The 26,291-nt window shown below is 53.0% G+C and overlaps 2 protein-coding genes across 2 annotated transcripts; both read right to left on the bottom strand.

Annotated features, from left to right (window-relative positions):
- Positions 1-2,039: 2,039 nt before the first annotated feature.
- P4hb (prolyl 4-hydroxylase subunit beta) lies at positions 2,040-16,230 on the bottom strand. Its single transcript, XM_038325308.2, has 11 exons — positions 16,005-16,230; positions 14,886-15,092; positions 12,621-12,754; positions 12,351-12,488; positions 5,507-5,611; positions 5,296-5,421; positions 4,874-5,074; positions 4,443-4,563; positions 4,162-4,343; positions 3,963-4,049; positions 2,040-2,972 (listed from the first exon to the last, which is right to left on the bottom strand). The coding sequence occupies exons 1-11, from the start codon at positions 16,153-16,155 to the stop codon at positions 2,895-2,897; spliced, it is 1,530 nt and encodes a 509-aa protein (XP_038181236.1). The 5' UTR covers positions 16,156-16,230; the 3' UTR covers positions 2,040-2,894.
- A 5,215-nt stretch (positions 16,231-21,445) lies between these two features.
- On the bottom strand, positions 21,446-25,074 carry Arhgdia (Rho GDP dissociation inhibitor alpha). Its single transcript, XM_038325310.1, has 6 exons — positions 24,920-25,074; positions 23,503-23,714; positions 23,291-23,374; positions 22,996-23,072; positions 22,844-22,907; positions 21,446-22,759 (listed from the first exon to the last, which is right to left on the bottom strand). The coding sequence occupies exons 2-6, from the start codon at positions 23,690-23,692 to the stop codon at positions 22,560-22,562; spliced, it is 615 nt and encodes a 204-aa protein (XP_038181238.1). The 5' UTR covers positions 23,693-23,714; positions 24,920-25,074; the 3' UTR covers positions 21,446-22,559.
- Positions 25,075-26,291: the final 1,217 nt, after the last annotated feature.

Genomic DNA, 26,291 nt, shown 5'->3' with positions numbered 1-26,291 from the left:
TAGCCGGGCGATGGTGGTGCACGCCTTTAATCCCAGCACTCTGGAGGCAGAGGCAGGCGGATCTCTGTGAGTTCGAGACCAGCCTGGTCTACAAGAGCTAGTTCCAGGACAGGCTCCAAAAGCCACAGAGAAACCCTGTCTTGAAAAACAAAACAAAACAAAACAAAACAAAACAAAACAAAAAACTGGGGAGAACTCAATAGTTAGGAGCACTTGCTGCTGCTGCACAGAACCTGAAGATGTTTCCCAGTTACCCATGTGATTGTCTGTGAGCATTGCATGCACGTTGTAGAGATATGTAACAGACATGCGCATTTGCAATACACACACACACACACACACACACACACACACTACCATGTCCAGCAGAAATGTCTTGATAGGCTTGGAGGTAGGTGACTGTACGCACTGAGCTGTCTTGCTAGCTCTTGCTTTTACTTTTGAAACATTTTAATTCATGTATATGTGGCGGGGGGGATACCCTCAGAGGCCAGAAGAGGGCATCAGGTATCATAATCTGTGAATCTGTACAGACAAGGATGACCTGGAATTCCACTTTTCCTGCCTCCACTTCCTAAGCACTGAGATTATAAACATGCTCCACTGATGGAGGACTTTCATTGGTTAATTAATAAAGAAACTGCTTGGCCCAATAGGTCAGAACACAGGTAGGTGGAGTAGACAGAACAGAATTCTGGGAGAGAGAAGGCAGATGCTTCAGGGCAGTCATGGGCAGTCGCCATGCTTCTTCTCTCCAAGACAGACACAGGTTAAGATCTCTCCTGGTAAGCAACCACCTCGTGGTGCTACACAGATTACTAATTATGGGTTAAAGCAAGATGTGAGAATCAACCAATATGAGGCTGAAACTAATGGGTCAGGCAGTGTTTAAAAGAATACAGTTTCCATGTAATTATTTTGGGTGTAAAGCTAGCCCGGTGGCGGGACGCAGCCCCGCCGTTCCTTCTACACTCCACCATTCCTGGTAAAACACAGGCTTTCATGTAGGTCAAGGTCCCAACACTTAAGGATATAGACGAGAATAACCCTGAACTTCTGATCTTATTGCCCCCACACTTCCAAGCCAGGACAGCAGACACACTGTGGATCAAACCTAAAGCCTGATGCATGTTAGGCAAGAACCCTACCAACTGAGCTGCATCTAGTCCCAGAAACGTCTTTTAATTGCTTTTTTTTTTTTTTTGAGACAGAATTTCCCTGTGTAGACATTTCTGCCAACTCACTTTGTAGACCAGGCTGGCCTCAAACTCAGAGATCTGCCTACCTTTGCCTTCTGAGCACAAGGATGAAAGGTGTGCCACTTGCACCCAGATTACCAGACTTTTTTTTTTTCTTTCAAGACAGGGTTTCTCTGTAGCTTTGGAGCCTATCCTGGAACTAGCTCTTGTAGACCAGGCTGGCCTCAAACTCAAGAGATCCACCTGCCTCTGCCTCCCCAGTGCTGCGATTAAAGGCATGAGCCACAACCACTCGGCCCAGAGTTTTCTTTACTTGGAGAGCTGCATGCTCAGTCTCTGCACACCTGCTTCAATCCGGAATTTAAAGTTATTGTGGCTGGGCTGTGGTGGTGCACACCTTTAATCCCAGCATTCCCCAGCACTCGGGAGGCAGAAACAGGCGAATCTCTGTGAATCGGAGGCCAGCCTTGTCTACAAGGTGAGTTCCAAGACTGCCAGGGCTACACACAGAGAAGTTATTGTGTATGATGTATGTGCATGCAGGCATGCATGATGCATGGCAGAGGATAACTTGAGGGAGTAGGTCCTACAGTGACCCAGTACCCATCAATAGCATCACCTGTCCATAACGCCCACATCCAGGGTCATGATGGGGCCACAGTATTGATCTTAGAGAAAGGGGGGAAGCACTTGAGTCAAATAGCACCCATCATTTCTGCCTTTCAGTGGGGGTAGTGGTGTCCTCTTGACCAAGAGACCCCAACAAGCTCACTATCCCTCCAGGGAGAATTTCAGCTCAGTTCCCTTGGCTCGGAGACAGAAAGCAGAGGTGACAATGGGTAGTAAAATTTCAACTTTATTTAGCCAATGTGTTCAATTCCAATATTATGGTAGAAATGCCTCAAGAATGGGCGTTTGATTCAGTCCCAGAGTCCTTGGCTGACTCCCAGTCTGGGAATCAAGGGTCCCAGTTCTGCCTCACACAGGCCACAGCCATGCTGGAAGCAAATCCAGCAGCCAGAGTGATGTGCCCATAGCTGGCTGGCTGGTAGTCCTGACTTGAAGAGTGAGAGCCGTCCAGGCCTGGCCTGGGCCCAGCAGCCAGCCACACCGTCTCTTCCACACGTGAGGGACCCACCCTCTGACAGGATGCATAAGTCCCATGGTTAACTGAAATCTACGAAAGCCATGCTGCCATGGCAACACTACTGCACGGCAGGCGGAGAGGGGCTGCGTCCACCCAGGGCCATCGCTCCCACAGGGCAGGAGTCTCAGGGAGGCCTTCCACGGTGGAACAAGTGAAAGATGAAATTTGAAGCGGCAGCATAAACCTCTCTAACAGGAAGGATATTACCAGTGTGAGATCCCCAAATATTTTAGTGAGCACTTGGGACAAAAATCCACATATATAAAAAAAAAAAAATCACAATTAAAAAAAGATCAAAACAAACAAACAAACAAAAACACACCAAAAGATAGCTCTTTAAGATGGGCTGGCCTGGAGAGAGATCCCTTTCAAAATTGAAAAGCAAAAGAGACAGGTTTAGGTGCACGTGTGTTGGATGGGTGTGGCTTCAGAAAGACTCCCTGGGTTCTGATGGCACTCCCTCCTTAGGTGAGGCTCAGGCTCCGGAGATGTGGGCTGCCGGGAGCACGGCCCCGAGGTCTGGGCTCAGGCACCCGTCTGCTCCTCCACTACAGCTCGTCCTTCACGGCTTTCTGATCGTCGTCCTCCTCCATGTCGGGCTCCAAAGCCTCTTCTAGGTCCACGTCCTGGATGGAGGAAGAAATCCCAGTTAGAGCACCAAAGCTGCAGTGAGCCGGCCCTCAGTCTAAGGGCCTGGTTACCATCTCCAGTAGTGGCTCTGGGTGATGGGCTGAGTATGGCGATGCATGAGGCTTCAGTGTATAAGGCAAGATACAGCACGGCTTCCAGAGCCAGGAAGCCCAACTAAGCCGCCATAACCTCCAACCGGGCACGGCTCTAGGTACCTGCAAAGTCGCAGACCTGCGGGACAGCAGCTCCAGCACAAGGCCAAGCACTGACTGTCGGCCACTTCCCCAGGCTTAGTGTTGTCTTCTACTCTACAGCTCCTTTGTACACCGCTTCCTGCTTCACCAGCCAGACCTCAAGGACACAAGCTCACACGTCCTCAAATTCCACCCTACCGAATCCTGACCTGCCCTCTGCTTCCCCCAGATTAGCAACATCAAGGCTACTGGCCATAAACTCATCTGGAAAGTACAGAGCTCCTGGGAACCAGCCCACATGCAGTCTCCAGCCTAGGGCCAGAGAATTCCCACAGGACTAACAAGTGTGTAGTAGCCATAGAGCAAACACAGGCCTAGCCAGTTCAGGTCCACAGAAGTGGGACTGAGAACCCTGTGGGACAGTTTTGAAAGGTACCTTTAAAATCTCTACTTTGGCTAGGTGGTGGTGGCACACACCTTTAATTCTAGCACAGAGGAGGCAGAGACAGGCAGATCTCTGTGTGAGTTCAAGGCCAGCCTGGTCTACAGAGCAAGGTCCAAGGCAGTCAGGTCAGCACAGAGAAAACAAACGGAACACTAAAACCAACCCCCTCTACTTTTTAAATGCTGTCTAAGTGGTGCAAATGTAGCATTTCCTTTACACCAAAGACAAAGTCCAAGGTCCCTGGGCCCAGGATACACACAGCTGTGCCAGGCATGTGACCACCGAAGCCTCCAAGCCAAAGTCTGAGCGAGCACCTCCCACAAGGACCCAGAGCTGACCACACTCACATCATCGTCTCCTGCACCGTCCTGGCCACCACTCTCCAGGAATTTCTTGAAACCGTCTAGTGTCCGCTCACCGTTATAATCAATGACCTGTAGGAAATGAGAAGAGGGTAGAACTGGGCCCACCCCAGACAGCAGCTTCCCCTCCATGCAGGACGGCAGGAGCTTCTGAGGACCAGCTGAGCCCTAGCGGGAAGCGTACCGTTCTGTCTGCACTGGCTGGGAAGAACTTGAGGGTGGGAAAGCTGTGCACTTTGACGGCTTCCACCTCATTGGCTGTTGAGTCCATCTTAGCGATGACGATGTTCTCATGGTCCTTGTAGGTCTCTCCCAGCTTATCCCAAATGGGGGCTAGCTGCTTGCAGTGACCACACCAAGGAGCATCTGGAAGAGAGCAGTGCTGAAGGGTCATCGCGGACAGAGCCACCGCCAGTGTTCACGGTGTGTTCTCTAATCTGTAAGCCCCGCAGAGTTCTCACTTACAGAATTCGACAAAGACATTCTTCTTCTCATCAAAGGCAACTTCTTCAAAGTTCTTCCCAACGAGCACTTTGACTGGCTGTTTGTCCCAGTCTTCAGGCAGTTCCTGGCTCATCAGGTGAGGCTAGAGGGGAGAGAGAGTACAGTCAGGCACAGCTCTGCCCCAGTCTCCAACCCTGGATAGCTGAGACCCATGCTGTCCCCCAGAAACCATCAGCACCAATGCTGCCAGCAATCTGGTGAGAAAAGGCTGAGTCTCCAGGTAGATCAACTGAAATACAGATGTGTCCTGGTGCTTGAAGCTCACTTGGCTAGGCTAGCACGAGGAGGGATTTATCTGTGCCCCCCCCCCGGGCACAGGACACTAGATCCCAGGGGTAGAGGCTATCCCGCAAGGTCAGCTGTGCCACCACAGCCCAGGCTCAGCTCCACACCTTGATCTTGCCCTCCAGGAAGCGGTGGCAGAACTCTGTGATCTTCTCAGCTGTCAGCTCATCCGACTCCGGTTTGTACTTGGTCATCTCTTCCTCCAGGGTAATGAGCCGCACAGCTGGACACTCCTCCTTCTTCAGGCCAAAGAACTCAAGGATGCGCTGGTTGTCAGTGTGGTCACTGTCGATGAAGATAAACAGGATCTTGGGGGAGAAAAGGCATATTCAGACGGAACCTGGACACATGCTCACACCCCTGAACTGGCTTTGTACACCGTGAGTCTGGGGCTGCCGCACCAGGGTAACAGGGCTGGCCCAGTGGACCCTCATAATGCAGACCCTAATGGGCAAATGGGTAGCACTGCAGGAGACTAGGCAGGCCTCTCAACATCTGGAAAAGAAGCCCACATCCTGAGGTGGCTCACCTTGCCCTTGAAGCCCTCGGCTGCCTTCTTGAAGTTGCCCAGCTTGCCGTCATAGTCAGACACACTTTTGGGCAGGAACAGCAGAATGTGAGTCTTGATTTCACCTCCAAAAATCTTTGGCGCTGTCTGTGGGACAAGCAACAATTACTAGGTTTGAGCCATGAGCCGTTCTCAGACCATTCTCCCAGGGGTTCCTCCAGAGAGGCCTCACCTGTTCAGTGAACTCGATGACCAAAGGCAGCTGATTATGCTTAATGAAGTCTAGCAGCTTCTCCTTGGTGATCTTACCCTCAAAGTTGTTGCGGCCTTCATCAAACTACGGACAGAAAAGGGGCTATGAGCTTTGCTGTGGTCAGTCAGCCTCAAAGGACAGACAATAACTGTACCCGACAGCCTAAACTGGACACAGTCACCACCGGAACCAGCGACAAGCCCACAAACGGCCGGCATGTTCACACCTCATGCCTGGGTGCTCATGGTCCTTCCGTTGCTTTGACTGAACGGCACAGGCATGAGTTAACGCTGCCTCTGCAGGCCAGGGCAGCAGGTATCACTAGAGACAGCATACGCCACAGAACACAGAGCAGGATCTCCAGAGCTGAGAAAACAACCACTTCTGTTTCAGAAACAATGGCTCACAAAACATGATCCTCCTAGGGATGAGTGGGAGTGGGGACCACACTGATGACAGAGGAAACCAGACCTTCTAGAACATCTACTAGATAAACCTACTTTGCAGAAAAACAAATGCTGGCTGGAGAGATGACTCCATGGATAAAAGCACTGGCCGAGTTCAGTTCCTAGAATTGCCATGGCAGCTCACAACCGACTCTAACCCCAATTCCAGGGATCACTGCCCTCTTCTGGCCTCCAAAGCACCAGGCACATACATGGTGGCGGATAAACGTAAATGCAAGCAAATAATCCATACACGTTAAATAAGTAAATCTAAAAAAAAATTAATGTATTTTTGAGGGGCGGTGCACACACAAGTTGAAAGTCAGAGGGCAGCTGGCGGCAACAGTCTGTCCGTCCGTCCACCACGTAGGCAGGTACTGGGGGATCAGAGCTGGGTCATCAGGCTTTGGAGGAAATATCTGTACGCTGAGCCATCTCTGTGCTCACAGCGACTCACAGCGGCTCAAGAGACTCTGCAGCCCAAGCTCCCAACCCTCCCACCTCAGCCTGCTGAGTGCTAGGGTGACAGGAGACGTTACTGTCCAGTCAGCCACACTTACTGGTGCCCATCGTCCACGGCGTCCTAGTCTGCAGCAAAGGGTAAGGTGCTTGGAGGATGTGTCCAGCACAGACCGAAGGAACAGAAAGAACTCAGCTACCTCCCAGCATAGGATACATACACCAGATATGGAAGAGCTCGGGACACATAAACACTTAGTCTCTGAACTGACCCGGCATGGAAATTAAAGTTTCGCATGAATGCTATACCTGATAACACAATGAACTTATTGATTGCCTATTGTGATGTCTCCCCGTGCTGCCCCAGCTGTCCTCTAAAGCTTAAGTCAGATGATTTCCCAACCTCAGCCTCTGCAGTAGAGAGACAGCCACACATCACGAGCTCTACTGTAAAAAGGAAAACCCACTCCACGCCTTCATTCCCAGCAACACCTTGGGTCTACCTATTTCCTGTCTGGAGACAGTCTCGTCATGCAGCCCCTCACCAGTTCTCACGCCTTGGCCTCCAGAGTGTTGGACTGCAGGTATGGGACACCTTGCTCAGCTTCAGTCCTAACCTCTAACACAATACGAATAACAAATGGAATCCGCACATACAAGCTCTTGGGATCCTTAACCACCAACATACCACCACAGATTAAGGCGTCCTGAGGTCACAAGGCGGAGACAGCAATCCACCTCCATAGCTTTGGGATGGGACAGCTTAGACCATTTAAGCCATGGCTTCACACACAGAGTGGACAAGAAACAAGTTCCGTGGAGAAAACGCTTTCTTAAAACTTTTCAGGTGAAAAATCCCATGAGTCCATCACTGCTCTGAGACTTCTGATGGGAGGTTCTGGGAATAAGTCATACCCACCCTTTAGTATCTGTGTGGGCATCCAAAATCCACATGACAAGTCCCTTATGTAAAAAAGATCACAGCACCTACGATCTGTCTACATCCTCTCTAGATGACTTTTGGTTTGTTTGAGACAGTGTCTGGACAGCCTGGCTGTTCTAGAATTTAAATTTACTATGAACACCAGGCTTGCCTCAAGTTCAGAGATCCAGCTGCCTCTGGTTCTGGAGTACTAGGACTAAGACCTGGCAGATGACACACCTTTAAAAAAAAAATAAGGCAGGGTTTCTCTGTGTGGCTCTGGCTGCCCTAGAACTCACTGGCTATCCCGGAACTCACTCTGTAGACCAGGGTGGCTCCGAGCTCAAGAGATCAGAGATACACCTACCTCTGCCTCCCGAGTGTTGGGATTAACTGCCTGTGCCAACATTGCCTGACTGATGATGTAATTATCTATCTATCTATCTATCTATCTATCTATCTATCTATCTATCTATCTATCTATCTATCTATCTATTTGGTATGCAGTGTTAGTTTCCATGTCTGCCTACATGCCAGAAGAGGGCACCAGATCTCATTATAGCTAGCTGTAAGCCACTATGTCGTTGCTGGGAATTGAACTCAGGGCCTCTGGAAGAACAGTCAGTGTTCTTAACCTCTGAGCCATCTCTCTAGCCCTGATGATGTAATTCTTAACAATGTAAATACTCTATGGTTAGTTGTTATATTGTATTGTTTAGGCAATGACAAAGGGGGGGAAAGCCTATTCATGTTAGATACAGGTATAACTCTTTGAATAATTTGTAGCCTTGGCTGGCCTGGAACCTTATAGAAGGAGCAGCGGGTGCCACCCCGCTAGGTTTACCCAAAATAATTACACGGAAACTGTATTCTTTTAAACACTGCCTGGACCATTAGTTGCAGCCTCTTATTGGCTAATTCTCACATCTTGCTTTAACCTGTATTTAGTAATCTGTGTAGTACCATGAGGTGGTGGCTTCCAGGGAAGGATCTTAGCCTGCGTCTGTCTCAGAGAGGAGAGGCATGGCAACTGCCTGAGGCATCTGCCTGACTCTGCTTTCTTTCTCCCACAATTCTGTTCTGTCTACTCCACCTACCTAATTTTCTGTCCTATTAAAGGGCCAAGGCAGTATCTTTATTAACCAATAAAAGTATCACATAGACAGATGACCTCCTCCATCAGAACCTCTTATAAAGACTAGGCTGGTCAACTCCAGTGGTGGGATTAAAGTCCTACAGCTGGTTGTGGGGCGGAGGCCTTTAATCCCAGCACTAGGTTAGCAGAGGCAGGCGGATCTCTGTGAGTTCGAGGCCAGCCTGGTCTATAGAGTGAGTTCCAGGATAGCCAGGGCTACACAGAGAAACCCTGTCTCAAAAAATAAAAAAGCCTACCAGTTTTTTTGGTTTGTTTGGGTTGTTTTTGTTTCTTGAGATAGGGTTTATCCTGTGCTCCAGGCTGACCTCAAACTTGTGATCCTCCTGCCCCAGCATGCTGAGTACTGGAGTTACAGACCTGTGCCACCATGCCCAGCTTATTCCCAACACTTCTGAGCCAAGACCGTTGGGTCCAAGGATGTCGGGGGCTGACTACTCGTCTTTTCTCACTGGCCTTACTGGCCACCTTCTGCTATGCGTCCTCAAAGTGACTTCAAGAGGAGGTGGGGGCTGGAGAGACGGCTCAGTGGTTATGAGCACACACTACTCTTTCAGGAGCATTGCGACACTCCAGGACCCACATCCGTCAGCTCACAGCTGCCTGTAACTCCAGTTCTAAGGTATCCAGCACCCTCTCTTCTGTACTTGTAAGCACACATCCGTACAACAGACATGTAAATACCCACATAATGAAAAACCTAAAAAAAAAAAAAACCCAAGAAGATAAAGGAGGAGCAGGCAGTCAGAGCCGGGAAGGAACTCAGAAGTACTCTTTCCAAACAACCACAGGTTACAGGCAGGAAGAGAAAACAAGGTGGGCACACTACGTCTTTACTCTCCACAGGAACTACAGGGTACAGGTGCCCACACCAGCCGCAATGGAGGGGACACTGAGCTGGCTAAGGCTCCAGCAGACTCTCTCCAGGTGTGATGCGGAGTCACCATTACCAACAAGGCTCCTCTGGCAGCAGCACAATCCGCTCCACCACCTCCCACTGAGGGCTGCAGGAAAACTGACTACCTGGGCTGGGCTGCTATCTTCCTGGCAGTGAGGTCACACAATTTCTTCAGTCTACTATGGTAAAACAGCTCCCTTAAATACCACTACAGCACTGTCTCTGCTGTAAATGGCAGCCCCACCGGGTCACGACAGACACTATACCACACCAGTGGCTCTGGCAGCCCTCCCTGGTCCCAGGGCTCTCTTCAGTCTTGCTGGCCTCATCCAGATGTAGCTGGTTGGCCTAGCCTCACTGGGAACTATCTGACCCTGCTAGTCTGTCTCAAACAGTTCCCTGAAGCAGACAGGAAAATCCAGTAGGAACAGTAGGAAGCCAGCCTGGGCAACAGAGCAAGTCTATTAACTCAAAACAAGCAAGCAAACAAAAACCCAAATCAAAACCAAATCAGTGTGGTGGTACATGCTAGAGATCTCAAGGGCAGCCTCGGCTACACAGTTCAAAACAAGTCTGGGATACAGGACACCCTCTCTCTCTCTCTCTCTCTCTCTCTCTCTCTCTCTCTCTCTCTCTCTCTCTCTCTCTCTCTCTCTCTCTGTGTGTGTGTGTGTGTGTGTGTGTGTGTGTGCGTGCGTGTTTGTATAGGGGAATCAAGGGCTGGAGAGAAGGCTCAGAGGTTAAGAGCACTGACTGCTCTTCCAAATGTCCTGAGTTCAATTCCCAGCAACCACATGGTGGCTCAGAACCATCTATAAGATTTGGTGCCCTCTTCTGGTGTGCGGGCATACACGTAGGCACTGCATACATAATAAATAAATAAAATCTTTTTTAAAAAATCTGTTTAATAGCCCTGGCTGCTCTGAAACTCATTCTGTAGACCAGGTAGGCCTCAAACTCAGAGCTCTGCCTGCCTCTGCCTCCAGAGTGCTGGGATTAAAGGTGTGCACCACCACTGCCAGGCTTTGGATGAAATTTTCAAATATCTGAAAGAGCTTTTATTCTCTTTTGTCAAGACTTCACCCAGCACTTTCTCACTTCTCAAATCAGGCACTTAATTAAAATCTCCTGGGCAAATCTACCAACACAACCAGGAATTGAGCAGCTCTTCTCTCCCTAAGTCTTCTAGTAGGTAAGGGTAGCAGCCAGGCGTCTCCACAAGGGCTAGAGAAGAAGCTGACAAAAGCACCAACTGACAAGCCGAGGGACGCAAGTTTGCGGCTGTCACAATGTCCAGCCCTCATCTGTTCTTTACCTCCAATGCCTTCACCTGCAAACTGGTGAAACCCGTTCAGAGACAGGAAACAGCCACAGGGTTCCACACCACGAGGACCCTCTCATCTGTGTTCATCTTTCCTGAATGGGCTATCATTCTTTTTTTTCTTTCCAAAAAAAAAAAATTTTTAAAAATCTGATTTTATTTTATATGCATGAGTGTGAGGGTGTTAGAGCCCTGGAACTGTAGTCAGACAGTCAATGAGCTGCCACGTAGGTGCTGGGAATTGACCATTGACCCGTACTCTTCTGAAGAGCAGCCAGTGCTCTCAACTGTTGAGTCATCTCTCCAGACCCCCAGAGTATTTTTTCCCCCTCTGTGTCGTTCCTCCCACAGGGGACAGCACTACGGGGTTCTATTCTCCTGTCCATGAGGACAAGTCCCTGTCTCCCCACTCCCTAGATATTTCCTCTCAGAACTTTCTCTCCCCTGTACACCTCCTACCCGGGTGACATGAGCTTCTCACCACCCCCATCTTGGTACAGTTAGGCAGCAAAAGTATGGGTGCCCAGACAGCACCCCGACTCTCAGACAAGACAAAGATCAGAGTCTGCTGCATCCCTGTAACAGGAAGACACGGCAAGGGCACTTGGTGTCTACAGAAAAACTGACAACAGGATTGGAATCTGAACGTGTTCAAGTGGGAGCTCTGCCGGGGTGGGAGCTAGGATATGGGGTCATGGATCCATAGCTAAGGCTCCAGAGCTCTTGTCTAAGCTGAGGAAAAGTCCTGACAACATGTTCCTTGGTATCATGGATATAGTTAATGTCACTAGACTGGGAACTTAACAATGATCTTTAGGGATTGTAGAGGTGGCTCAGCAGTTAAGAGCACTGGCTGCTCTTCCAGAGGACCTGAGTTCAATTCCCAGCACCCACACAGCAGCTCACAACTGTCTAAAGCTCCAGTCCCAGTGGATGGATCCTCACACAGACATACATACTGGCAAATGCACATAAAATTAAAAATAAATAAGTTTTTAAAAATGATCTTTAAGCTGGGCAGTGCAGGCCTTTAATCCCAGCACTTGGGAGGCAGCTCTGCTTGAGGCCAGCCTGGTCTACAATGTGAGTTCCAGAACAACAGCCAGAGTTGTTACACAGAGAAACTCTACGTCGAAAAACAAAAAAGATCTTTCAGGTAAGGTACGTGGCTCAGACCAAATCTATGGTTTCAGCACTCGAGAGATGGAGTCAGGACAGCTGCCGTGAGTTACAGACCACCCTGGGCTGTACGAGTTTCAGGTCAGCCAGCGCTACAGGTAAGACCCTATCTTAAAGAGAGGGAAGACAGGAAAAGAGAGGGAAGGAGGGAAGGAGGGAGGGAGGGTGGGTGAATGGTTCCAACAGTCACCTTTGTCACATCTTGCCATAATCACCACCTTATATTGTTCAGGAGGCCTAGTGTGTTGGCTGTCACAGGAAGCTGGTCCAAAGGCCACAGTATGAAGTGGCTGCCACAGTCTAACTCCAAAAAGATGCAGCAGAGATCCTCGATCGCTATCCGTCCCATCAGCCAGCTTGGTCCTTCCCAACACAAGCAGGCAACACCACCCCCTACAGACTAACACCTGAACTGCCCGGGGCAGAGCTGCCCAAGGTCACTCACCTTTTTAAAGAGGACCACTCCATCCTTGTCCAGTTGGTACTTGGAGAACACACCACTGTTGGACGTGATTCCGAAAGGTATGTCATCTACAGCCTCGGCTGCCAGCAAGAACTGCTTGGCAGAGTCTGACTCTACATCCTAGAAAAGGAAGGGAACCCTGAGCAATGATCCTGAGGAACAGCAGCAGCGGAGTGCCCGCCCGAGCCGCCGGGACCCTCCCTCCCTCCCTCTGGAAGGCGCAGACAGGCAGACAGAGTGCTAAAGCTCTACCTTGAAGAAACCGATGACGGCCACCTCGCTGGAGTCCACCAAGGACTCCGCAGCCGCAGTGTCAGACAGGGTTGTGGCAGCAGGGCCTGTTCGCTTCTTCAGCCAGTTCACAATGTCATCAGCTTCCCTGCCGGCTGCACCCCAAACAAATGCAAGCTCTTATGAGACAGGGTACTGCCCACCCTACCGGGCCATCTCTTTTTAGCTGTGCCCAGTAGGCTCAAGACAGGCCAGCCATTCCTAGAGCAAGACACTCTCCTAGGACACTGGCCACAGCCTCTGGATTCCAGAAGACGCTACCACGGTGCCTGTCAAGGAAGGGGTGCACACATCTGGAAAGCAGGGCTTGCCCACTAGCTGCTTCTCCCCAGTCTGCTTGCATTTTCCAAATGTCCTGAAGTGCCAGAGTTCCTTCTGCTCAGTTTGCGCTCCACTGCTCCACACCGGGTTACGCCCTGGAGATGTGGTTAGTCAACTCCAGTGCTAGCTCTGCCACCCCTAAAACAGGCTCAACTTAACCCCAACATCTGGGTAGGCCAGGCATTCCTGTCTGGCCCTACCCAATTCTCAGATGGGTAAGAACTGGAAAGATATGGAGTGCTTGACTGCTACTCAAAGCAGACATGGTGAGGAGAAAGAAGGTCTGCTTCTTCCTTGAGGTAGAGGCCAACAGGTGACTCTCTCCTCCTGGACTGGCCACTTGGACTAATTAAGGCCGGTCTGCACACTGGATCTACCATGACTCTGGGTGTTCCACTACTACCTAGCTAAAATCAAAATTTTTTTTCTTTAAATTTTTGATTGTGGGGGCTGGAGAGATGACTCAATTGTTAAGCAATTTGCTAAAGCCAGGTGTAGTGGCTAAAGCCAGGTGTAGTGGCTCACGCCTTCAAACCCAGCACTTGGTATCCCAGATCTCTGAGTTCCAGGACAGCCAGTGCTAAACCAAGAAACCGTATCTCAAAAAACGAAAACAAAAAAGGAAAAACAAAACAAAATAGAACACTTGTTGCTCTTCAAGAGGACCTGTATATGGTTGTCAGTACCCACAATGCCTGTAACTCCAGTTCCAGGAATCCAACACCCTCTTCTGACACAGAATGCACAAGATACAATAAACAGTGTTTCAGGAGCCTGTGTACGCGCTCACAAACGTTGCCATGCCCAGTTTTTCAGGGGTGGGGACTGTACCCAGGTCTTCAGACACACTACGCAAGAACTCTCCCAACTAAGCTGTGTACTTTTCAGGTGGGGTCTTACTCTGCAGATATGGATGGCTTGGCACCCATACTAGACTGGCCTCAAACTTGCGAGACACTCCTGCCTCTGCCTCCCAGGTGCTGGTCACAGGCGTGAGCAAACAAAGTTCTGGACCACGAACTTTCTACTCCGATAGTGAGCGCATGTAAAAAGTAGAGACACAGACATCTGAGGGAAGTGACCAGAGTGGCTGACAGTGACCAGTACAAGGCTGCTCAAAGGGAAATTTTACAGCACAGGGTAAGCTGTTTTCTCGCCACCCAGCACGTGGCTTGAATGGCTATTCCAGGAAACGGGCTTTGGAGACCCAAGTCGTCTTTTGCGGGTAATAACTAATGAATTGCCTACATGAAGACCCAGCCGCTATGAAAATAGCTTTAGCACTGGCTGGGTGACAACTGGAAGCTTTGATTTCCAGCCTGTCACCAACGACTGGAATGTTGAGGCTGTGAAAGGGTCCCAAAGGGAAGCGCAGTGAATGCTTGGCCAGGTGTTGGCACACACTGTGAGTGGTGCCTACGAAGCAGCCAGAGTGCCACGCCTACATTATCTGGAAGCACTGTTTTCTGTGAGGACCAATAGCCCAAAGCCCCGTGCGTTCAGAGAGGCACTCGCCTCCCTTCCTTCATTGGTCAGTCCTAAGATAAGCCTCAGCCAACATGCCACTCGGGGTCACCACAGATGTGACACTCTTCCTGTCAGGTACTCCAAAAAGGGAACTTTCTTCCCATGGCCCTCAGATGCCAGAGTTGATATGGAACCCAGCTGCCAACAGGGTTCCCCCAAGCCTCTGCAAAGATTCCCAACCACTAAGACATACCTCTGGCTAGCTCCCCAAGCCTATGCAGTCAGGGTCCCCCCCTAGCCTCTGCAAAGGTTCCCGACCACCAAGACACTCTTCTGGCTAGCTCCCCAAGCCTCTGCGAAGGTTCCTGACCACCAAGACACACTCTGGCTAGCTCCCCAAGCCTACACAGTCATTAGAGGGCAGCGCTAGGGTCACACCTGTGTATTCCTTAGGAGAGGCTGTATCTCCATTCTTGAAGAACTTGATTGTAGGGTAGCCACGGACGCCATATTGCTGAGCCAGGTCAGACTCTTCCGTGGCATCCACCTTCGCTAGTCGGATCTCAGAACCTTCTGCCTTTAGTTTCGCAGCAGCTTTGGCATACTCAGGGGCCAGGGCTTTGCAGTGGCCACACCATGGGGCATCTGAGAAGGAAAGCAGGACACTGGAAGGCGGTCCTTGACCCAGGTCTATTGCTCCCCTTTCTACTTTGTACCTCCCTTTCATAAAAACCTTATCAGCACACCAAGATAACCCCTCTTAACACAGACACGAGACTGAGCTGATAGCTGGTGCTCTTGGGCAATATCAGGACAGAGGCCATGAGTGACAACTCCAACCCCTACTTTGCCCTGTGACCACCAACATGGCAAAATAATCCTGACTTGTAACTTCCCATTGTCTCCAGCAATCAGGGTCAATGTATCCCTCGGATTTCCCATTAAGAATGCAGGGAAGGTTAAAAGGTTGCTGGCCCAGCACTATCCCTAGCAAGAACGAGCCCAGATGCCTATCAGAATCTGCTCTTTCTAGTGTGGGAACCTGACAATCTGTCAAAGCAGCCTGGCAGCTGTACTGGAGTTCACACACTTGTAAAGAGAAGTTAGGCTTAGGATCTGGCCTACTTCCCAGTGAGGAGGCGAGGGCAAGCTACACGGAGGGTGGGCATAGTAAACAGGGCTGGACCTGTTCTATGGGCATGGCTACTGCTCACACAGCCCATCCTGTTCTTCCCAGCTAACAGACGGATCAGGCCATGCGGACGTCGGGCACAGACACCTTCCTGATCCAAAGCCACTCAGCCACCTTCCAAGAGCCCTGAACACAACGATTTCCACTCCGGTGGGAAGGATGCTCTCTGGAAGACTGGAAGCAGCGAAGCTGACAGTAGGTGCTCCCAGCGAGGTCCAGTCCGGGACCCGCCAGCCTGTGCTCCCCGGGACAAGCCGGGAACTACGGGCCACCGCACCAGGCAGCGCCGGGTGCCGCCGAGCGCGGCCCTGAACTGCGGTCCGTGGACCAGGGGCCCTGCCCGCCCGGGCCCGCGGCTCACTCACAGAACTCCACCAGCAGGTAGTTGTGCGCCGCCAGCGCCTCTGCGAAGTTGCTCTTCTTCAGCACCAGGACGTTGTCCTCCTCCTCCGGGGCGTCGGCGCCCACCCTGGCCACCCAGGCCAGGGCCAGGCACAGCAGAGAACGGCTCAGCATGTCGGACGTCGGCAGCGGGCGGGGCGGTTAGGTTGGCGCCGCCGGGACAGCTAAAGCGACGAGAGCGCGCGTAGGTCCAGACCTCGCCTTTATAAATCCTGGGCCGGGGACGCGCCCACACCTCCCCCGCGCCGCGCGCGTCGGCCGCCGCGCGCCTGCGCCCCGCCGCGCCGTCTGATTGGCCGAGACGCCGAGGGGCCCGCCCTCTCCGCCGCACGGTCCGAGGAGACCCGGAGGCCTGCCCGTTCTCGCCCGGGATTGGCCCGAGTGCGCGCGCGGGCGCGCACACGCACTGCGCTCCCCCGCCTCTGATTGGCTGGCAGAGGCGAACTTTCTCTTTCTGGACTTCTGACTGGCGACTTTTTCCCACGCCTTCCAGACGTCTGGGGCGGTCGCTGCCTTTCCACGGCCCGGCCCTGTGGCTCCTGATTGGCCGAGAGATGCGCGCACCCTGCGCGTTTCTCCGTCGAACGTGGCAGTGGGGCGGAGCCCCGGGCTCCTGGGCGGAGCTACGCCTGCGCCCCCGAAGCCCCTCGTGTTGCATTCTGACTGGACCGCGTTTCCGTACTGACCCCGCCCCCGCGGCCCCGCCCGGAAGCCGGGTGATGCAACTTCCTGTGCGCGTGCGGCCCGTGCAGCCCCTGCCTATGTCTAGTCTCTGGGGTCCGCTCGTCACACGCCAGTGGGCGTCGCGGTTTCAGCTCGGTGTCCACACTGGCTACGGGCACGTTCCCGGGCGCTTTATTTTGTTATTTTGGTTTTTCGAAACAGGGTTTCTCTGTGAAGCCCTGGTTGACCTGGAACTCGCTCTGTAGATCAGGCTGGCCTCGAACTCACAGAGATCCCCCTGCCTCCTGAGTGCTGGGATCAAAGGCGTGCGCCACCACCGTCCTGGGCGCTCCCCAGACTTCGTGGAAGCCCGATTGGGAAGTGGAGAAAGCAGTTCCTCGTCAGACTTGAGATGGACCACATATTGAAGTGGCATTTGTGTGTGTTGGGTTAAATAATGGAAACTTTCTTCTGTAAACCAACCTTTAGGGTTACAGACGAGACTCACTTTTTATCTCGACTTAACCCAGATTTATCACTGTCTTCTTTTGGGTTTGAGCGACTCTAGTCCTGATTTGCTAGAACTCAGTGGCCTCGAACTTGAAGCGATACTTAAAGTGCTGTCCCAGCCGGCTGAGTGCTTGGTGACAGCTGTGAGCAATCCCTGTCAATGTTCGGCCCACTCTTCCTTATTGCTCCAAGATGCCTGTCACCCGACTTCTGCACACCCCCACCCCGTTCTCTGTTCTCTGCTTGCTCCCTTCTGGCAGCCTCCCCTTTCTGCACTTCCTACTGCAGAAACAGTCCTGATAGCTAAGGGTCACTAGACAAGGAAACACTCCCATGTTAAGTCTACACATTGACTCATAATGTACTGCTCTCAGAAACGTTGAAACCTAAATACGCGTCTGTATTTTTTTTTTTTTTTTTTTTGGTTTTTCGAGACAGGGTTTCTCTGCAGCTTTTTTTAGAGCCTGTCCTGGAACTAGCTCTTGTAGACCAGGCTGGCCTCGAACTCACAGAGATCCGCCTGCCTCTGCCTCCCGAGTGCTGGGATTAAAGGCGTGCGCCACCACCGCCCGGCTACGCGTCTGTATTTTGATGGTTTGAGACACTAAATGAAGGCATGTGTTTCCTTTCCTACATGGAACTCTGCTTAGAGTTTCTATCTTGAAGACCAAGCCCCTTGTGCCCCAACCACATCCAGGGTAGGGAGCATGAGAGTCAGATACTGGTTGTGCCCACTGGGAAGCCTTAGTGTGTCCAAAGGGTGACTACAGGCCTAGGAGGGCTTATGAGCAGATGTACCCAGTCCCCCCCACCAGTCCCGCAGCAGCTGGGCTAGGTGTTTCTCCCTTTCTCTGTCTAACTGGAGTACCTGTTCACACTCCTGCTCTTGGGTGTGATAGAAATTGCTTCAGGTCTGCTGCGCCATCTCCAGTAGTTTTGTGGTTGCCTTGACTTGTTTTACAAACCGTGATTTGGAGCCAAGACAGAGAAGAGAAAGTCAGCTGGTATGGTAGTGTTCCCTTGTATTCCCAGCATGGGAGAGGCAGATGGATAAATTCTTCTGTTTTATTTTTAAGTTTCTTCCTCCCTCCCTCCCTCCCTCCCTCCCTCCCTCCCTCCCTCCCTCCCTCCCTCCCTCCCTCCCCCTTCCTCCCTCTGTCTCTCTCTGTCTGTCTGTCTGTCTCTGTCTCTGTCTCTCTGTCTCTCTCTCTCTCTCTCTCTGTAGCCCTATTGTCTTGAAACTGTGTAGACCAGTGTGGCCCTGAACTTTCAGCAATCCTACTGCCTCTGCCTCCTAAATCACTGAGCTTACAGGTACATTCAACTACCCCTGGTGAGTACCCGGAGCTGAAGGAAAGCATGGGTTAAAGGGGTTACTTGAGATCTTATCTCCAAAAAAAAAAGTTCAGGGGTTTGGTAGTAGATAGTAGGGGTGGGATGTTTTGTCTAAGGAGGTAAACAGAGTAGGGGGGTTGAGTGTGATAGTTTAAAGTTAACTTGCCTCCAGGACACAGAGTAGAATACAAAAAAGAAGTGAACCATCCCTGGAGCATTCCAGGTGCATACAAGACAGGCTGAAGTAGATAGGATCGGATCTCAGCTTATCTCTGGGCTGATAGGGCAGGCACAGGATGGACAAAGCTCTCAGTGTAGGCAACTGCCCTGTCTAAATAACAGGGTAGGTAGGGGTACTGACATTGTGTAAAAGAGGGGCCAGCCCTGAAGCACCCCCACCCCCGTGTGCTCACAGTATCTTAGACTGATGAATGTCTACTTTCTGCATTGGCCTTCTACAAAGACCCAAACAGGCACAGCAGTGTGAGTTCTTTTTTTTTGTTTTGTTTTGTTTTGTTTTGTTTTGTTTTGTTTTTCAAGACAGGGTTTCTCTGCAGCCTTTTTTTAGAGCCTGTCCTGGAACTAGCTCTTGTAGACCAGGCTGGCCTCGAACTCACAGAGATCCGCCTGCCTCTGCCTCCCGAGTGCTGGGATTAAAGGCGTGCGCCACCACCGCCTGGCTGCAGTGTGAGTTCTTGAGAAGCCAGAGGGAGGCCTGAAATTCTTGGACCCTCTGGGTTTGTTGAGTAGCCAAATAACATAGAGGTATTATGTCCCAACCCAAGAATGCAGGTTGGATCATCTGAACATCTATGGGCTATGGCCTTGAGGGCCAAGCTGATAAGTTCTAGGAGCAGCTCCCACTGCAGAAGAGGTAGTTTGGACCTAGAGTCCAGGTCATGCAAGACCCACACTGGCTGTAGCCCATTTCTCTGGCCACTTTTGGAAATGCATCAGGATATCCTTCAGGCAAGAGTCTCACTCAGTGCTAAGGGTTGAGTTATGGGTCGGTTTTGAGTATCACTTGTTTTTCAGGTGGCAGGCTTGTCAGATGTCCAGCAGGGCAGGCTTGTCAGATGTCCAACAGGTTGGTGCCACTGGTCACAACATCTGTACTGGAGCGTGAGCTGAGAGCTGGGAACAGACAGCCCAGTGGGAAGCGGGAAACAGGACATGGTATACATAGCCCCATAGGTAGAGTAGCCTTGATACAGGGTGGTGCTGGGCATGGAGAAGGTTCTTGTAAATCAAAATAGCTGATTACTTACATACACCATGGAAGCCGACTGCTCATTGACTGGTACTACCTACAACCATGACCTTCCTTGGGGAAGGAGGTCCATCTGGAGGTGCTTGAGAAGCTAGAAACCTGGGAATTCCTGGGAGCCGTGGACAGAGGTAAGTGGATGGGGAGGCCCCTGCATCTGGCTCCTGGGGTTTGGAACACCACACCATAGGAGCAGGCTGGGGTGGGATAGGGAAGATCTGGTTAGACTTGGGACCTAAGGAACACGTCATACACTTTATTAGGACATCGCAGGTTAACCTGCTCAGGGAGGAGCCAGGGCAAAGTCCTAGATGTTGGCAGTGTGTTTGCACACTTCGCACTCAGGGGCTGAGTTCACACACCTGCCAGGCTAGGACGAACCTGGAGTTGTAAGATTAAGTTTCTTGATCCGATGTGAACTTCATAAGTCCCTCCTCAATAAACAATTGCTGACAGATTAAAGATTTAAGAGTTGACTGGCCGGTCCTGGCTTTGTCAAACTGCAGGGCTTGGGAAAAGAGCCTCACCCTGCTTAGGCCTGCCTGACTGCTGGTGCCAGGAACATTTCTGGGAGAGGCTTGGGTCAACAATTTGGCTTACTGCGAGGGGCTGCTACTATCAGGTTAGTGGCTCTGCTATTCTGTGGGTTCCCATGGTCACATCCCTGGTTAGGATGACCGACATGGCCCCTGACTTATAAAAGGCATCTCCTGACTGGCCCAGCAGTTTTACTCCACTGGTTAACAGTGGTGGACCCCAAAAGCAAGACTGGGAGGCTCCAGGGAAGCAGCTGACCACTGCTAGCTGCATGGATAGTACAACCACTTTACTGAACAACTTAACCAGAGGGTGGCTTCCAAAACTGGGACCAGGCCAAAAGTAAGTTTCTGGTGTGACTTCTGCTTGGTGTTTTCTGGTCACTGAGCACACATCCCCGTACGGGCAGGGCGGGGCTTTGAGGTTATATCTTTCAGTGTGCTCAGAGGCAGACACGTAACCCTGCCTCCCCGTGGTCACTGCAGGGCTATGCAGCAGCTAATGCTGCACTGGTAAAGGCTCAGCCACTTTTCAGGGCTCCTCTACAAGCTTCGACAGGGGGCAGTGGTCCTGTCCCTAGCCTTGTAGGTGCTCTAGAGAGCACCACACTGGAGATGTGGAGAAAGGCTTCTGGGGTACTGACTTCCTGTTCCAGCCAGCCTTGCTAAAAGAAATGGACCATTTCCTCACCAGGCTGACCTTCACACACAAGTTGTGCGGACCCAGATGAGTCTCTTAAGGTTCTAGATCTTCTAGTGGAGTCCCTATTCTGTTGACATCTGTGTGAGATAACCCAAGAGAAGACATCCAGGCGTGTCCTGAGAGACTCCATCACTGAGGACAAGCTCCTGCTAGGGCGTGCTGACCCAAGGGATCCCTCTGTGCCCAACTCCAACTCCCAGGAGGTCTAGATTAATGAGTCATGTCACCATGGTTGCGGGGTTTCTTTTATATTCATTTTTCTACAGGAAGCCAGTAGCAAAGACACAGCAGGGCTGTGAGCAGGCCACCCCTAGCCAGAGAACTCCACCCTCCACGGGAGCCTTGCCATTCCCTCCAAGCCCCACAAGTAGCATAGACCACACCACCCCAGACTCCTTCAGGGGTGTTTATTTCCCAGTCAGAAGAGAAGCAGGGACAGGCTCCTCTGCCTGTTGAGGCCTAGGCCTGGCAGACTCCACACGGGGGACCGGGGAGGGGGAGGGGAGTTATAGGAGACAGCTCCCAACTGTGTGCGCTTGGTCCCACGTTTGTCTGGCTGGGTCCAGGGAGGGCCTGCCCAGGGATGGTGGCACCAAGAGCCAGGGCAGAGGCATCAGGCCCACTGGCCCAAATGGAGGCAATAAATACTGACAGGCCAGGCACGAGGTTCAGGCCACAGGCCCAGGTGAGACAAGTGAGGCTCGGCTGGCGTTGTCCCCAGGGGCTCTGAGTGCTGCCTATGAGGACAGAGAAGGCAGAGGAATGAGGCACCCTAGCCTGCCTCCTAGATGGGGCTGGAGGCATTGAGTTTTGGCAATTGACCCTCCCCTAGCTACTGGAGCCACCCCCAACCCTGGCCACGGGGAGGGGGAAGAGCTGGCCAGGCCTGCAGGAAGCAACAGCAGCACCCCAGGCCTCCGTGGGTGGGTCACCAGGATGGGGATGGCAGACAAGGCAAGGACAAGGGAGACCACATGCTCATGCAGACAGGGGAGTTAAGAGTTAGCGACGGCCCCCAGTACACGTTCCACATGTTAAGGCATCATGGTTAGACAGTGACTGACAGTGATGGATGACCTGGCCAGGGAGTGGTGAGGCTAAAGGACAGACAGCCCAACCCTGACCACGCCGAGCAACGTAGCTCAGCTGGGGCAGAGACAAGTGGGCTGGGCAACCCAGTGTTCCATTCCATTCTAGAAGCCAGGGCCTGAGGAAGGGAAGACAGAGGGAACCTGGAGGGACACAGCAGATTGGAGGCCTGGGGTGGAACCCCTCCCCCACTGCACAGGCAGAAGCAGCAATGTGACACTGGAGACCACAGGGGCCTGCAGGCAGGAGGTGGAGGAGGGGCAGACAGAAGAGCTGCCTGCCTGAGAGGACCAGGGAGGAATGGTGAGGGAGGGTCCTGTCAGCACTTTGGTTTGGGGTGGGTAGGTAGGGGTTTGGGGTGGGGCATGTCGGTCCTTCTGTCTGTCCGTCGCCCTGCCCGCCTCCCAGCTGGAACTCAGTCCTTCCATTCCTTTTTGATGGTGAGGTTCCACTCCCAGGACAGGTGGTCAGTCTTGTCGTCGTCTGTGAAGCGGGACTTGATGTTGTAACTGCCCCGCGCCAGCATGCCTTTGGGGGCCTCCTCCATGGGTGTGAGGAACTCGTACTCCTCAGCCCGGGGTCCGTAGCTCCCGACCATGTAGTCAGTCTTGTCAACTGCGGGGCAGGAAGGACAAAGTCACGGCGATGCAAGCCTCTCCCCAAACCCACAGGCTCCCACTCCACAGTCTACCCACTTACTTTTGACCCCTTTCCTGTATGTGTGCTGGATGTACTTCATGCCTGACACGATCTCTCTGTTCACCTGTGGGGACACAGAGCAAGGGTCAGCTGGCTCCCCAAACCTGCTCCTCTGCCCCTCTTTGCCGGGCCTCACGAAGCCTCTCCCTTACCCGGAAAGAGATTTTTATCCGGTACTCCACACCTTCCTTCAACACAAATGACTGTTTCTTGAAGCTCTCCAGATCACCTGTATCGGGGAGGAGGTTCAGCCAATGGCTTGGAGGCTTCCCACCCTGCCCCCACACTCACTTCCCCAGCCCCTTCCTTGACACAAAGCAGAGCCTTGGAGAGCACCTAGTTGCACTTCCCCTTTGTCCCACCAGAGGGCACCAGTGCAGAAAATTATTTTTAGGGGCAGCGACTGGATGCCAGCTGCCCCACCCAGGGCCTCCAGGACCCACTCACCTGTCAGGTCCAGTTCCAGAGGGCCCGGGGAGGAGCTGCACACCAAGGTCAGGCGGGTCACAATGACGTTGGGTACATTGGGGTCTGGAGAGTAACAGTCAAGAGTCAGGGCCCCATTCCTTAGATTTTTTTCATCTCTCTGAAAGGAGGGAGGCCGACTGGAAAGGGGGTGGTGACAGAGTCAGGTGACATCCTTATTCCAACCCACCTACCTGCAGAGACAGCCACTCGGCCCAGCAGGGCCTCCTTGTACTTCCGAAGGCTCTCATCATCCTTGTCCAGTTCCTGGATCTCCTGGATGCTCTTCTGGGCTGGGGGCTTGTAGTTGACAGAGTGCTCATCCTCCTCATTCTCGGCCGCTATCTGGGCAAGCTGCTCAGCAGTGGGCTCCTGTTCTGCCATGCTCACCGCTAGCCTGGGACACCTGTGGGTAGGGAGTGAGCGGGACTATTGCAGCCTGGAGGCCTTCCAACCTGTGGAGACCCTGACACCGGCAGGGAGTGATGGAGGTATCAGCTGGTGGGGAACTTCGTGAGGACACTGGAGGCTGCTGCCTCTGCCCAACTAACTCAGAGGCTCATCAGAGGGCGACACCCTAAGTACATCACGAAGCAACAAAATGGGGACCACAGCCTGTGCCTCACAGAAGCAAATCACCTTTCCTCCCCTTAAAGAATGAGTTGCCTCCAGACCGAACTGAACTGGCGGACGGATCGCTACCTCCCTTGGGGCCCACTGCTGCCCCTAGCTGCCCAGGCTCTAATCCCAAGACATTCTCACTGGGTCATGGAGGTAAGTTCTCCTAAAGGAGGATGCTCTGTGTCTAAACCACGTGCAGGACAAGCGTCTGAGCGTTCCTGCCAATGGATTGCCGTCCTAAGCTCAACTATGTGGCCACCGTTCTAAATCCCAAGAGCCCAAAGGAAATCCTAAATTGCACGGTGGTCCTCGCTTGTGAGGGTCTCGGGAACTGGGGCACCGCTTGTAAATAAATCTCAGGAACCTGTTTCTGGACCCTGACCCTAAAGCGTCAGTGGCGGAGCAGAACCAACCCGGACGGAAGCGCCTCGGGTGTCTTTCAGTTCCGCAGATTCCCCCAATGTCTCCTCCCAGAAACCCACTCGGATCCCTGCAGGCGATGCGCAGTGATGAGCGGACAGCCCGGCCACAAGGCCCCCACGCCGTCGTCCCTTCGAGAGGTGTCCGCCAAACAAACACAGAAAGCGGAGGTCCGACACCGGGAGGCTCCGGGCGACCCCGCCCGACGCGGCCAAGCGTGGCCGCGGGCGACAGCATCCAGGGCGCGGCCCGCACTTCCGCAGGGCCCGCAATCCGGGCGGGGCGGGGCCGCGCGGCGGGAGCTCCGGGCGAGGCTTCCACGCCGGACCCCGCCCGCGTGGCCGGGGATTGGGTCCCACCGGCACCCGGCGCCCAGGCCCGGACAGCTGCGACCCTTCGGACCGGACCTCCGAGGCGCCCCGAGCCTGCCCCGCCCGCTGTCGTGACCGCGCCCCGCCCGCCCGCCCGCCCGCCCGCCCGCCCGCCGCATCCGCCGGGGTCGCCGCACAAAGCCGCCCCGCTCCCCTCGCGCGCCGCGCCGCCCCGCGCCCGCGCAACGCGCCCACTCACCGGAGGCTCGACCGCCGCTCTCGCGCTCCCTCCCGCACCAAGTGACGAACGTCGTCCGCCGCCCGCCGCTCCGACGGTCACTTCCGGGGTCACAAGACTTCCGCTCTCGCGGGCGGGGCCGCCCTGCGCATGCGCCGGACGGTAGGCGCGGTCGCCATTTTGCGGCGGGCCTCGTGGGCGCGTCCCGCGTGGGCCGGCCGCGTCGCGCCTGGCACCGAGTGTCCGGTGCCTGTGTCTGCGAGACGAGGGCCGTGTCCTCCAGAGCGGCGGCGCGCGGCCACCCTGGCCCCCAGGGCTCCGCCGGAGCTGCGCCCGCGCCCTGTCCCATTGTCCCCGGCTGCTGCGCCGTGGACCGAGCGCGTGCGCCCCGCAGCCCCCGAGTGTCTCCCCGAGTATCGGGAGGAAGGACCCGACCTAGCCGAGGGCCTTCCTGTCGCGTGGTGGTGGCAGCAGCTCCAGTTCACCCTGAAGGTTCCGTTCCTGCTACCCCGGCCGAGCCCAGCGCCATAGTGGCTTTCCCCAAGGGTGGCCTCGCCCTGGGAAGGGGCAGGGATTTCTGGGATCCAACAAAAGGCGTCGCCGGCGTCCTCTGCTAGGCATGCCTGCCCTGAGGCACGTGGGCGACGGCTGCTGGCTCCAGGCGTCAAGCTTCAAAGGTGACATTAGGAATGCGGTGGCCCCATCTATCTCCAGCAATTACGGCCTCCGTTAGTTCACCCAAGCATTTATTGCCTCTGGCCACACGTCAGCAACTTTGAAGCAAGCCAAGAGTTCTTTCGAGCTTAATTATTTCTTTGTTCTTTTTTTTTTTTTTTTAATATTTTTTTCTTTTAAGCTTAATTATTTCATGAAGTATTTTTGTCTATAGGGAAGCTGGATCTGCAATTACCCTATCATAGCTGTTGTATGGCAAAGTATTTCGAAACCAAACTCCATCACCACCTGGTTTTCCCGCTCTTTGATAGATTTGGCTTGCCTTCCACACACAGCACAGGTGTGCCCCAGGCGTGTCTCGCGCTTGGTTTGCAGGAGCCTCCTGGTCCTGCACCTGAATGGGCCTGGTTTGAACTCTGACCCACCCACAACGCCCTAGTTTGAAGCACTTGGCTCCAAGTGCAAATTATTTTTTACTTTTTTGGTTTTTCTAGGCAGGATTTCTCTGTAGCTTTGGAGTCAGTCCAGGAACTCGCTCTGTAGACCAGGCTGGGCTCGAACTCACAGAGATCCACCTACCTCTGCCTCCGAGTGCTGGAATTAAAGGCATGTGCCACCACTGCCCGGCTTTTTTATTTTTTAGATTAATTTTTGTATGTAAATGGTTTCCCTGCATGCATGTCTCTGCACACCACGTGTATGCAGTACCCTCAGAGGT

The sequence above is a fragment of the Arvicola amphibius genome, chromosome 4 (assembly GCF_903992535.2).
Source record: "Arvicola amphibius chromosome 4, mArvAmp1.2, whole genome shotgun sequence".
Lineage (NCBI taxonomy): Eukaryota > Metazoa > Chordata > Mammalia > Rodentia > Cricetidae > Arvicola > Arvicola amphibius.
Note: the sequence above shows the minus strand (reverse complement) of the source record. Positions and strands in the feature narration are given on the sequence as shown.

Bases quoted from the DNA above. Each gene is read 5' to 3' on its own strand.
- P4hb (XM_038325308.2), bottom strand. From the start codon at position 16,155: ATGCTGAGCCGTTCTCTGCTGTGCCTGGCCCTGGCCTGGGTGGCCAGG. The intron at 5,422-5,506 runs GTGAGGCCTCTC...CTTGTCCCACAG, and splicing joins TCATCGAGTTCACTGAACAG to ACAGCGCCAAAGATTTTTGG. The intron at 4,564-4,873 runs GTGTGGAGCTGA...TCTCCCCTCTAG, and splicing joins TCCTGGAGGGCAAGATCAAG to CCTCACCTGATGAGCCAGGA.
- Arhgdia (XM_038325310.1), bottom strand. From the start codon at position 23,692: ATGGCAGAACAGGAGCCCACTGCTGAGCAGCTTGCCCAGATAGCGGCC. The intron at 23,073-23,290 runs GTGAGTGGGTCC...TCCCCGATACAG, and splicing joins TCTGGAACTGGACCTGACAG to GTGATCTGGAGAGCTTCAAG. The intron at 22,908-22,995 runs GTAAGGGAGAGG...GTGTCCCCACAG, and splicing joins GGATAAAAATCTCTTTCCGG to GTGAACAGAGAGATCGTGTC.